The following is a 13,385-nucleotide window of genomic DNA, read 5'->3' as shown; positions in this document are numbered from 1 at the left end:
TACTTGATATTTATTGACTAACTGTGGCATTTGAACAATCTGCCATGTATTTATTGGAACTAGTTACTGCCCATTCTTAGCAACAGCAGGGGCTCTCATATTATACATAACGACAAATGTTCTCCCTAAAATACAGGACTTACATTCACCAAGTAATTATCGAAAGGGAGAGGGGGGTGCAGACCTGCCTTCAGGGGAATTTTATGGAGGCACACAATTGTACCTAAACCCATGTCTTCTATTGACACTACATTTAATTACTATAGGACACGTAGAACAAGTTCAGCGAAAGACACTACAACTGAACTCGATCAGGGCGGAAGAGTATCTGTCTAAATATTTCAAACTTCATTAAAACCTGCACCGAAGAGGGGGTAGCAAGTAGTGCACTTGACTCCGATGAGAATTTTGGTTTAATCCTGCGTTCCGGAACAACACCACGTTACTGAGATGGGGGCGCAAGAATATTTACTATCATGTGGCGTGAAAATTTAGCAAGTCTCCATTTGGAAATTTGTGGTAAGGCCTTATGGAATCAAACTGCTGAGGTCATCAGTCCCTAAGCTTATACACTACTTAATCTAACTTAAACTAATTTACGCTGAGAACAACACACACACCCATGCCCGAGGGAGGACTCGAACCTCCGAAGGGGGAGGCAAGTCTCCATCCCAACAGTATAAATGTCAATAAAATGGCACATTTCTGCGATATAACAGTTTTCCCTGAATATTTGGTAGCATACTTAATTGTATTTAAATCAAAGTAGTTATGGGGCACACGAAACATTTACTATCAAACGGCGGGAAAAATTATGGAAATCCCAATTTCATCAATAGGCATCAAAATCGAAACTTTTCACAGATAAAAGAGTTTAACGTGTACATTTTATGTAACGCACTTCATTATAAACAAATCAAATAGTTATGGGGGCTACGAGAAACATTTACTAATTATCACAGTAACACTAGTTCGCACACGTGGGCAGGTTAGGTAGCCAATAGAATTGCAAAAATTCTGACACACAGGATTATTTCTGGCGTATCTTCCACTCACACACTACCGTGTAATTACTTACTCGTACCTTGAATCAATTCATGTGTCCCACCTTCCTGTTAACGACCGACAGTTTCGCGCTAAAGTGAATATGTGCACATTTCATGAATCAAAGTTCTATTTCTCCGCACAAATATTCTATTTTGGAATTAAGCTACTCGAAACTGTAGTGAAGCTACTCCACATTTTTGGAACGAAACCGCAATTTGCTAATGTGGCGGTTGCTCCAACCCACCACATGGCGTGAAACCAAGTACATGAAGAATACATATCAGAAATAAAAAAAAACCAAAATATTACTGTGAAAGAAACACCACATTAAAATTCATTAAATGAATTAACTTCTGTTACGCTCAGAGCAATAATACGACCGTGACCTTAAAGCCCATTGTGCATGCCCTTCAAGCACAAACACAAAGTTCTTACTGAAATTTAATCAAATTTTGAAAATAAACTCCCTTATGAGGGTTTTGCGGGACTCTCACACTCGATATCGACATCTGGATCTTAGTAACGAACAGTTTGAAACATTCTAATACCTTTGATAATATTAACATGAAATTGAGAGCTAAATCCGCAACGTCTGCACAGCGCCGCTACCCAGGTAGAAGTTTCTTGTGGGCCACATTGCCTAACCATTGCACGTTCAAAAGCGGGGGTAGGGGTGTGGGTGGTTTCGTCAACTTGACGGGGCAAATACTCGTGCCTCCGCGACCTCTCTGACCTGATTTGCACACTTGGTCTTTGCCAAACATGTTCGCGCTTGGGACCTGTACTACCCTACCATAGAACCACTCTACTCACGCCATACTACAGCCTCTGACTAAAGTTTTCTGCCACTTCACATATTTTCTCATTCATACCACCCAGGTCGCACAAGGGAAAGGCTGCAGGGGAACGTGGCACACACTAAACTAAATAAATAAATAAACAAACAAACGCCGTTTGATCCATTCTCTCCTGTTTGTCACCAACTGATTTATTTCTGCAGAGTGAAAACCCTCTCGCTATTAATTCTCTTGTACCGGAAATTTAATTAGAAAAATATGGAACGGTACAACAAGTTCCATTTCAGTGGTCTCTTCGGTGTTGCCTTCTCTGTACCTATGCTTCTCATTACAGCTTCTGTGACTGCCCTTTTTAGATATGTCCGTTCTTCTTCAACGGTACTGCCTACTGACCTACTCCTCATTGCGGTATCTACAGCCTTAGAGAACTTCAAGAGTATCTCCTCATTCCTTAGTACTTCTGTAATCAAACCTCATAAACTTCAGCCTGCTCTTCATCATTCGTAAATTGTCATCTGAGTGTATAACTGCTCCTGGGTACGTCTTACAGTCCAGTATGTGATTTCGGGATCTCTGTCTGACGATGATGTAATCTAACTGGAATCTTTCCGTATCTCCCAGCTTTCTCCAAATACACTTCCTCTCATTTTGATTATTGAACAAATTTTTCGCTATTGTAGCTGAAATTTATTAAGACTAAACTCCTTCCGAACAGGTGTCGGAAATTCCTAACGTTACTGACCTACCATCGTGTCAGCCGCAACCTATAGGCGTCACTGGATGCGGATATGGAGTCGCGTGATGTGAGAACAGCGCTCTCCCGGCCGTTGTCAGTTTACGTGACCAGACCTGCTACTTCCTAGTCAAGTAGCTCCTCTGTTTCCTTCACAAGGGATGAGTGCACACCACTTGCCAACAGCGTTCGGAAGACCGGACCGTCACCCATCCAAGTGTAAGCCAAGCACGACATCGCTTAACTTCGGTGATCTCATGTGTACCGGTGTTACTACTGTGGCAAGGTAGTTGGCAGCTGAAACTAATTACACAACTTACACGTCAAAATCTAGAATCTCATTTCGGAATCTCTCAATGATCGTGATGTAATCTAACTAAAACCTTCCTCTACCTTCTGGGAATTTCCAATTATGCCTCCTCCTCTTGTGATTCTTGAACAGAGTATTTCCTATTACCAGCTGAAATTTATTGCAGAACTCAATTAGTCTTTCTCTTCTCTCGTTCCTAGTACCAAGTGAATATTCTTCCTCAACCGCATTCCAATCGACTATGACTATGACATTTTCAATTCCGTTTGCGTACTGCATTACCCGTTTAATACTGTCATATACATCTACATCTACATCCACACTCCGCAAGCCACCTGACTGTGTGTGGTGGAGGGTACCTTGAGTACTTCTATCGGTTCTCCCTTCTACTCTGGTCTCGTATTGTTCGTGGAAAGAAAGATTGTCGGTATGCCTCTGTGTGGGCTGTAATGTCTCTGATTTAATCCTCGTGGTCTCTTCGCGAGATATGCGTAGGCGAGAGCAATATACTGCTTGACTCCTCGATGAAGGTATGTTCTCGCAACTTCAATAACGTACCGAGCTATTGAGTGTCTGTCTTGCAGAGTCTTCCAAAGGAATTTTTCTATCATCTCCGCAATGCTTTCGCATTTACTAAATGATCCTGTAGCGAAGTGCGCTGCTTTCCGTCGGATCTTCTCTGTCCTTCTATCAACCCTATCTGGCACGGATCCCACACTGGTGAGCAGTATTTAAGCAGTGGGTGAACAAGTTTTCTGTAACATACTTCCTTTGTTTTCGGACTGCAGTTCCTTAGGATTCTTCCAATGAATCTCAGTCTGGCATCTGCTCTACTGACGATTAATTTTATAAGGCCATTCCATTTTAAATCACTCCTAATGCCTACTCTCAGATAATTTATGGAATTAACTGCTTCCAGTTGCTGAAGCCTCCACGCTTCACATCGTAATACAAACGAAGCATCACATACAGTATTTGAGCACAGCTTCATGCATTTTTCTGGCAGACATCAACTAAAATCTTTAGTGTCTTTAAACATAAAAGCAAACAGATTTGGTCATGTTGTGTTTATGGGGCATGCGTAAAGAATGGCTTGGGACAGGTGACTTGTAGTTACCGAGAGGGTAAGTCCAACTGAGAAGCAAGTATTTTCTGTAATCATGGAAACTGTGTGGCTCGCAGGCGAGCTACCGGCTGCAGTGCAGCACAACGGCGCGTGGTCGGGCGGCCACTGGTATGCGCGCTGGCCGCAGCTAGTGATGTGGTTGGTGCCACTGCTGATGGTGCGGTTGGTGCCACTGTGGCGGGACGCCCCGCCGCTGCCCCCTGTCTCCCGCGGCGCCGCCCCCTGCAGCTGACAGCGGCCGCCAGAGACCGGATGAACAGGTTAGCTCCAAGCGCTCAGCAGCCACATCAGTCAGAGACGAGGATTTACTGTGTGCGCTAGGTAAGCGCCGCTCTCCAACGATAATTAGATTGGTACCTGCACAGTAATTGAGGAGAGTTCTTTCAAAACTCGATACATGAAACAATCGAGCTTTTCATAGCACGAGTTTTTCTGTTTTCACATAATGAAATGAAATGTCGTGTAGCTAGGGCCTCCCATTAGGTATGCTTGTCGTCTGGTGGAAGTCTTTTGAGTTGACGCAACTTCGGTGACTTGCGTCCTGATAGGGATGGATGTTGATGATGGAGACAACACAACACTCCATCCACAAGCAGAGAAAAATCTCCAACCCAGCCAGGAATCGAACCCCGTTCCCTTAGCATGGCATTCTGTCACACTGACCACTCAGCTATCAGGGTGGATAGTTTTTCACCTAGATAGATATATTTGATCATTTGAATTTTTGCGTGACTACTAGGTCTCACTGACATCAGTAAAGCGTTTTAATGAAATATAAAAAAAAATTGTTTTTATAACAGCTTATGAAACTTTGGTTTTTCCAGTTTCTGTCAATAGTCGACAAATGCTTATGATTATTGCTGGTATTAGTTATGTTGCTGCCCTTAATTAAGCATACTTATTCCTCAACTAATAGCTTATATGCTGTAGTGTTTATTATATGCCTGCATTGTTGTAAAATGTGTATCTTTTTATATATTATTATATGTAGCATTTTTTAAATTGAAAGTTTTTGAATTTATTGAGATTACAGACAACAATAAAAGAAATACAGTAGCATAATACAATAATAGCAATGATAAATATTTCAACATAATTTGTTTAGCTTACATCACCATTATCAGTATTAGATGAAGTATAAAGTGAATAACAGAAAGAGTATTGTTGTTACAATCACATTGTTACTGTCAATTTTTCCCTCAGGTATCCACACATTATACATCTAAAACAGCTTTGTAAAACCTCTTCGCGTAATCTGGAATTTCAAAATACTTTATCAAGGCAGCACATCTTTCTTCTTTTCTTTGTATACCATAATCCGATTTGGCAAAAGGGTGGATGTTTTTACTACTGAATGGCACAATTTTTTTGGTCTCAGGATGTCTACTAGCTATAGATCTGTAGAGTATGCTTCACTTACTAACACATTAATAATTTTTTTCTTCTTGTGTGAAATGACACGTTGGCTTTTGTTTTGAAATGTAGCTTGGCATTTGGAACTTTCTGTGCACTATCTTTCTGATTTAACCGTTCAGTCTTTGTTTAGAATTCTGAAAGTATATTTTTTAGGAGACAAGATACTTTCTTTTTCTCAGTAATTTTGCAGTTCTACCAAACACTCGGTCTGGAGGCATGTAGCTATGTCCACCAACAGGGAAGAAGTGACGAATATTTCTAAATTTTGTGCTGTTTTCCAAGAATGCTGAAAGCATCGCGATGATAAAACTGGTTTTATATTGGCTGCTGCAAGAACTTGAGAACAAATGTATAGTATTGATGCCATCATTGAGTTGTTTTCTTTTTATCTAAGTCAGGAAGAAGGTAAAGAAAAGCTGAAGCAGCTTGATTATATCTTCTTGAAGATTCTGTCTCCTTGCACAAATTTCATGTAACCTGTAGCTAGTTCATAGTTCATTCTTCTTCTACAGTCATGTTTGTACCTCATTTTCCATTAAATCAACGTTACATGTGGAGTAGATGTCGGTACGAGGTGCGCTGAACGATAGATTGAAATGTTTGAAAAATATATGCTCATCTTTTGATATGGCACATTGTTCCAGTCCTAAGTATCTTATTTCTTCACAGAATTTCTTCGACATTTTATTGACGTAGGTCTGAAGGCAAATAACATTCCGTAGATTCCCCAATCCATCGTGGCTCTCTGTGGCTTTCTTAATGGCAATAATTACCTCCTTATGATCGTTTCCTGTTCCGTCAACTCCTCTCCTTTTCTTCGGCAACCTACCTCTTCCATGGAACCTGCTTGCTATACAGGATAACCTATCCTTTGACATGACAGACACTTCTTGAAAAGTGACAGCACAAACAGGCACAACTTCAGCGCCCCTTTTTCTAGTAGTATACTTCACTGCCACTGTTTCCTTCATTTTTGCTTTCTGGGTGTCTACTACTCCGCGCTGAAGTGAAAAAATATTACCAAATTTTTACAGAAACGTTTCTTGAACAATTTTATTTAATGGTGTCATGTGATAATGAAAATGAGAAATATCTTTGTAGCAGAGTTCAGCAGCTTCGCTTCCTTTCATTCCCTTAGCTTTTTAATGTGAAACTGCATTTAATGATGGGTTCCTTTCTACATTTTTACATCTCTTTATTTGCGTTTCATATCATTTTAAGTTGTTCTTGAATCGGTATTTTCTTCCATCGGAACATTCTTTGACCTGTATGCCATTTTCAAAATCGCAAGAATCATCATCCATTCTCCTTCCGCTTGCAGTACTCTGTAGAAGTACAACTTAGCGTAAAGTGAATATTTGCCTAAAAGTAACCTGCAGGTGTTTCGACGACAATGAATTCTGGTTGCAAAACAATTCCCCCCAGTATATGTTCGTACAACAATAAGTATCATCGCTTAAGGTAATATATATACTACATTATTGTTAACTGCCCGTTGCGAAAAGAAAGCCGAGACAGTAGAGAGCAGTTTTACTGCAATTGTCGACTTTTTCTGTAATTGTAAGAATGTTTACATCGAGTTTTGCCAAAACCTTGTGATTTGGAGTGTTGAAACATGCAGCAGAAATCGGATTTTGCTAACACTTGGATCAAGGACCGATGTGAAAGGTCAACATTATGCCATTACAATGCCTAACTCAGTTTTGAATTTTTTTTTTTTTTTGTTTACATTGAGTGTTGAGAAACCGGTCCTAAATTTTTCCTTGTTTCTATCGGTTCACGTTTCTTTACTCACTTCGACAATGGGGAACGTCACATTGATGTGAATAATCCTACAAAGTACATTCATTAATCACAAAATTTTGATTCTCATACCGAAATGATAAGCATCAAGTAATTAATTGTATACTTGTTTACAGGCACAAGTCTCTAATACTGGCATACGTAGAAATCCCAAACTACAGTACCATAGTTCGCCACTATTAAAGCAATTATAAAGTGGTGCAGCCAGTTATATTAAAATGGGAAATTATGCAATAATTCTTTTACTGCAAATGTAGGGAAGACGATACATTCCGTGCGAAACTGGTTGAAGTGTACAGCTACAGTGGACCATCGTATGCAACAGTGACCAAAACTAAACTAAACTCCTCCTGAACAGGTCACGAAGGCCCAAAGGCACCGACCGGCCACCGTGTCATTCTCAGACCACAGATGTCACTGGATGCGGATATGGAGGTGCACGTGGTGAGCCCACCACTCTCCCGGCCGTATGTCAGTTTCCGAGACCGGAGATGCTACTTTTCAATCAAGTAGCTCCTCAGTTTGCCTCACAAGGGTTGACTACACCCCACTTGCCAAAAACGCTCGGCAGACCGGATGGTCACCCATCCAAAGTGCTAGCCCAGCGCTTAACTTCGGTAATCTGACGGGAACCGGTGTTCCCATTGCGGCAAGGCCGTTGGCATGTAACAGTAATTATACGGCACAAACACTTTCACACTGATCAAATAGGTCTTAGTGACAAAGACCATCTCTGTGTGAAAAATCGGGAAAACGCAGGAGGAAGCCCCACTTCCAGCTTATTCGACGTCATATTAGAACCACCGATAATGAGCTATGAATCAGTCTTCCACGAATTGTAATTGTCTATGATCGGCATCCTGTGGTTTCTGCGCCTGATCACACTTACAGAAATACCGGAAATAATGTGGCTGTGTCATAGCAGTACTGATTACTTCTTTAGCCACATCATCACCATGGACAGTTGTTGGGTGTATGACTATGACCTGGAGATGAAGGAGTAAAGGGAGCAGTGAAGACATGTTGGTTCCTCTCCGACAAAAACGGCGAAGCCCCATTACCCGGGCAAGAATTGCTATGGTGAGGTACTCACTGATTATGGTCGTAACGGACTCACAGTCACAGGAACATAAGACCGAGTTCTCTAGAACACCTTACAGGAGGCTATTGAGATGAAGAGACAAGGGAAGCGTTCAATTTGGGTGTTTGAGCTCCATGACACAGCTCCTGCTGACTCCGCACAGGACACAGTCAAAGTGCAACTTCTTTGAGTTATGAAATTTTGCCCCATTCAGACATTCACCCACCGACTCCTCTATCTTCCTCTGATGAGGTAATCGTTGTGTGACTGGTATTTCCAGGTTGATGACGAAGCGAACATCAGGGTGGATAGTTTCTTCACAAGCCCAGTTCAGACATCTTCGACCTATGGGTCTCTGTCAGGCCATTTTGGGAAAATAAGTGCAACATTGATTAACGAAGAGATTAGCATCTCCAAAACGAAAGTAAGGTCAGTGGGAAAGAGATATAAACGGTTTGAGTTGAAAATAGGAGGAACAAAGTTAGAACAGGTGGACGTTTCAAGTACTTAGGATGCATATTCTAACAGGATGCCTACATAGTGGAAGAATGGAAGCGAGGTGTAGCAAAGCTAAAGCAGTGACCGCTCAGGTACGAACTACTCTCTTCTGCAAGAAGGAAGTCAGTACCAAGACTAAGTTATCTGTGCACCGTTCAATCTTTAGACCAACTTTGTTGTATGGGAGCGAAAGCTGGGTGGATTCAGGTTACCTTATCAATATGGTTGAGGTTACGGATATGAATGTAGCTAGGAAGATTGCTGGTACCAGTAGATGGGAACAATGGCAGGAGGATGTCCACAATGAAGAAATCAAAGAAAAACTGGGAATGAACTCTATAGATGTAGCAGTCAAGGCGAACAGGCTTAGATGGTAGGGTCATGTTACACGCATGGGAGAAGCAAGGCTACCCACGAGACTCATTGGTTCAGCAGTAGAGGGTAGGAGGAGTCGGGGTAGACCAAGGAGAAGGTACCTGGATTCAGTTAAGAATGATTTTGAAGTAATAGGCTTAACATCAGAAGAGGCACCAATGTTAGCACTGAATAGGGGATCATGGAGGAATTTTATAAGGTGGACTATGCTCCAGACAGAACGCTGAAGGGCATAATCAGTCCTAAATGATGATGATGTTAGTCAAGCAGGCAAAGAGGCCTGCCAGATACAGTTGTTCTAATAATGTAGATGCTAGAGCTCAGCAGATGGTTCGGGTTAGATGCTTACAACAATCCATGTCCAATTTTTTTATCGTTCTCTTGTAGAATTTGAGGAAACAAAACGCAGAACACGTTCGGCAATACCATCTTTAGTAGTCTGCTTGAATTTGAGTGCACTACGACTCCATAGGCTAACACAAATTCTATTTAAATTGAGAGCGGCGCAATGTATCATATGTTTTTCCTAACAATTATTTCTCAGAACAGTCTATCCTAAAACACTCTTAAAAACGTTTCATATTCTTACTAATCAGCCTACATGAATACATTTCGTGAACAACCATCATTAGTTTCAGTATCCACAGCATTGCGGACCGTTTCTTTGATGGGAAAACACTGATCATTTCTAGAAGTACATTAACAGGCCAACTATGAAATACATTCAGTGTCCAAGTAAAACTTGTAGGTTACCTGCGTTATGATACAAACACTGTTCACGTCGAAAACTCCACCATGGAATGTTCACTTCAGCCTGAGCTTTAGCTTAAAAACATATTAATGAACCCAATCTGTTGTACAATAATGGACACGCGGTATATTCATTTTAAGTTTTTACGTGTGTCAGATGATGAGACCCAGTGTTGGAACTAGTTACAACATGAGATCTTAGACATGTAAGTGAAAATGTCACTTGCGAAAGCTATGGAGCCAAATACACACCTTTTATTAACAGTTTCGTTGGTTTTTCTGATCACGTGATGACGACGTACGTTCCGATTGATACACAATTTTTGTGAAACTAAATCTTGAGTGGTGTTTCATTTCACGGAAATTTGTAGCCTATATGTAGTTCAATTAACGACATTTACATTAAAATCCAGTAGTTAATGACAATATTTACTTTAAATTTACTGTAAAGTATTGAAAATTATTGTTAACTTTTCTTCTTTCCAGGACGTTGCTGTGAACATATCTGTGAGGCTCATCGTCGGGAGTGAAACAGATGAGAAAATATTCACCTTGTGGATGTCGGCTGGATCGGCGCACCGATCCATACTGTGCTGCAAAGTGTGTGCTGCCCGCAGGACGCTTCGGGACCAGATCGTGGTGGACATAACGAGTGCTGCCTGCACACTACAGGCGCTGCCGGCACGCCACCGAATATTTTTGTACAACAGAGACTAACCTCACGCGTACCGAACATACTTCGTTATTTTTCATAATTCTATGAATCTATCTAGAGCATGTCAATAGCGCAATAACAACTTAACAGAGTAGTCACTAATAGTGATTAAGAGATTATTTTAATCGATTCTAATTTATAATAAATCAACATATTTTACAGTAATTCTGGCTGTATGAATCTTAGTTCAGATTTACTGTGCAACCATAGTTGTCAATCTCATACCAAGCTCTTCAGATGTTGCGAATACCACACAGTATGCCTCAAAGTTGCCAGTGAAATCATTGACTAATTTATTGTGGTACTATTCGGACAGATGCCGCACTGTATTTAGAACAAGAGAGAATGCTGTGAATAGACAGGCGAGAATTTCTATGCCCTACATGTTTCATTGAAATGTCCAGCTCATCAGCATGTTACGTGTTGTACGCTGGTGTGGTGAGTACATAAAATTTACAACACCTGAGAGTCAGTTGGTTGTTGATGGCTAAAGGCACATCATCATTGCTACATTATTCTACGGAAGCCAGTTCATAGATGTTGGCCACTGATGGAATCCTTTACTAGATCGAAGTTCACAACCATAGCAAAGCTTGGAGATCGCGTATTGAGTCATCGAAACCGGATGCAGTGTAATAAAATAACAGCAAAACAACGGCTGCGTGTGCTTCCTTTTATAACGTAAGTGAACGCCCAAAGTCCCGCAGACAATCGATCACAAGGATGGACGTACAAAAGCACGGTTACCATATTGTACAGTACACAATTTTATTCCACTTTACTATTCTATCCAAGGTTCAGTTTACTGTACCAAAACGCTTTAGCAAATGTCACACCACAGAATCCCTTCCCGTTAATAAGATCTTTTCTCTTCCTCCTTGACCATCTGATAATTTTTCTGTCTTTATCAGTCTGTCACAATATCAGTCTGCAACAAAAAATTATAGATAGTTATGTGACTCGCCCTAGAAACAACAGTAGCTTTTTTGATCACAGTAAAAGTTTGACCTAAGCTAGTGTATTCCGTTCTCGTTGCTTTAATATGTCTTTAAACGTTCAACCTGCTATGAGAGTAAACTGACTTTGTTAATTCGCCTATCAAAAAACTGAAAACTCATTTAGAGAGACGAAATTGTTCCCGAAGCTGAACTAATCTCTTCAATTCTAATTTCTTTTTGAACATCACATTACGGTGACTTGAGTAACTAGTCTAATCAAACAGCATTAGTCACAGCCTGCATTACCTGACTTCTGCAAAAGTGATTTAAGTTAGCGCGTTACCTTCTCCGTTGGAAGTAACGGATGTAAAATGATCCATTTTAAATCTCTTTCTGTGTTAGCGATTTCCTAATGTGCCCCAAACACTCCACGTTATATCATTTCAGATGCAGTGTTCCCGAAACTTTGACAGCTTAACTTTAACATAAAGCTAGGATACCTTTTAGACTTTATGTTTCCCTGAGTTCACATTATCAACATATATTACTTGTTGATAATCGATCTTTCGCTCTATGTATGTGTAGCTTTATTTATTTTGTTACATATCCACTCACGAACCACAAAAGTTTACTAACCAGCTAATTAATTACGGTCAATGATAACCATCTTCAGACCTGAGTAAATGCAGTGTTCTTCATAATTCGTGTCATTACGTATAAAGATGGTACATTCACATTAACGAGCCTTAAAAAATTAGTCACAAAATGTAAATATTTTTGTGTAGCGTGGACATCATTACGCACTATACGTTGACACTTTCAGGACACGAAGTGATCCATGACCGAATATATCATAAAATAAATATTTCGTGGATGGCTGTGGAAAATTATGGAGAATATGTGGCAACTCGTGCGGTATTATTCTCCGTGTACTGAAACTGTCAACTTGTAGTCCATAATTATGTCCACAGTATTAAATTTTTCTTATTTTGTGAGGGAAGCTTGTATGGCTGATTAATGGTCCATTTTCCTCAATTATCATACGACGTAAGCGATTTTCACGACTGTTTTAGGAAAACTAATGAAGCAATAAACGTAAATGTTCTTATACATTCTGTATTGATTCATGGATAACGTATTCTGATTTTGTTAAGAAACTGAGTAATCATTAAGAGCCCTATCCGAGGAGTTAATATCTCTTTTTCCAAAACAAGGCGTGTCTGTGACGGAAGCCCTGCAATGTTATCTGAAATTAAAGAAGAAACAATTTTCCTATTATACAGGACATTGCGCACTGAGTAATAGCACAGTTTTTTGAATTTGACAAAACAATAAAGTGGCGGACGTTTGAAACAAAGATGCTGTTTTGTTGTGTGTTTTTCGTCACGTTTTCTGCAGCAAATAACGTATAAATTGAAATAAAAAAATTGTGGCCAATTACTCCTTGCAGACATGGCAAAGGAGTAATTCAGCCAAATTTCACAAGGACATCTTTATTAGTGTGCCTGCAATCCATTCTGTGAGCCTAAGATACACTGTATTTCAATAAAGAATGTGCAAAAAGCCTTATTATGACTGCTTCATTAGTTTTTCCAAAATAATTGTGAAAGTCTCTTACTTTATGTTCTGATTGAGGAGAATGCATCCTCATTGTGACTGTACCATCTAAACATGCAGTGCCACGAATTACGTAGTATACTGTAATCACTCAGGCCTGAAGCACGGCACGTTGGCCGAAATTAATTATCTGATTAATAAACTGTTGTCGATATATATTACAATAAATACGAGGGCAT

The 13,385-nt window shown here is 40.2% G+C and overlaps 1 protein-coding gene across 1 annotated transcript in view; it reads left to right on the top strand.

Annotated features, from left to right (window-relative positions):
* LOC126484127 (uncharacterized) overlaps window positions 1-10,792 on the top strand; it is a 203,477-nt gene extending 192,685 nt beyond the window's left edge. The window contains exons 7-8 of the mRNA XM_050107513.1: window positions 4,070-4,273; window positions 10,423-10,792. Coding sequence (XP_049963470.1) covers window positions 4,070-4,245 — 176 coding nt within the window. The 3' untranslated portion in view covers window positions 4,246-4,273; window positions 10,423-10,792. The remainder of the gene's footprint in view (window positions 1-4,069; window positions 4,274-10,422) is intronic.
* The last annotated feature ends 2,593 nt before the right edge of the window (window positions 10,793-13,385 follow it).

The sequence above is a fragment of the Schistocerca serialis genome, chromosome 6 (assembly GCF_023864345.2).
Source record: "Schistocerca serialis cubense isolate TAMUIC-IGC-003099 chromosome 6, iqSchSeri2.2, whole genome shotgun sequence".
Taxonomy (NCBI): Eukaryota; Metazoa; Arthropoda; class Insecta; order Orthoptera; family Acrididae; genus Schistocerca; species Schistocerca serialis.
Note: the sequence above shows the minus strand (reverse complement) of the source record. Positions and strands in the feature narration are given on the sequence as shown.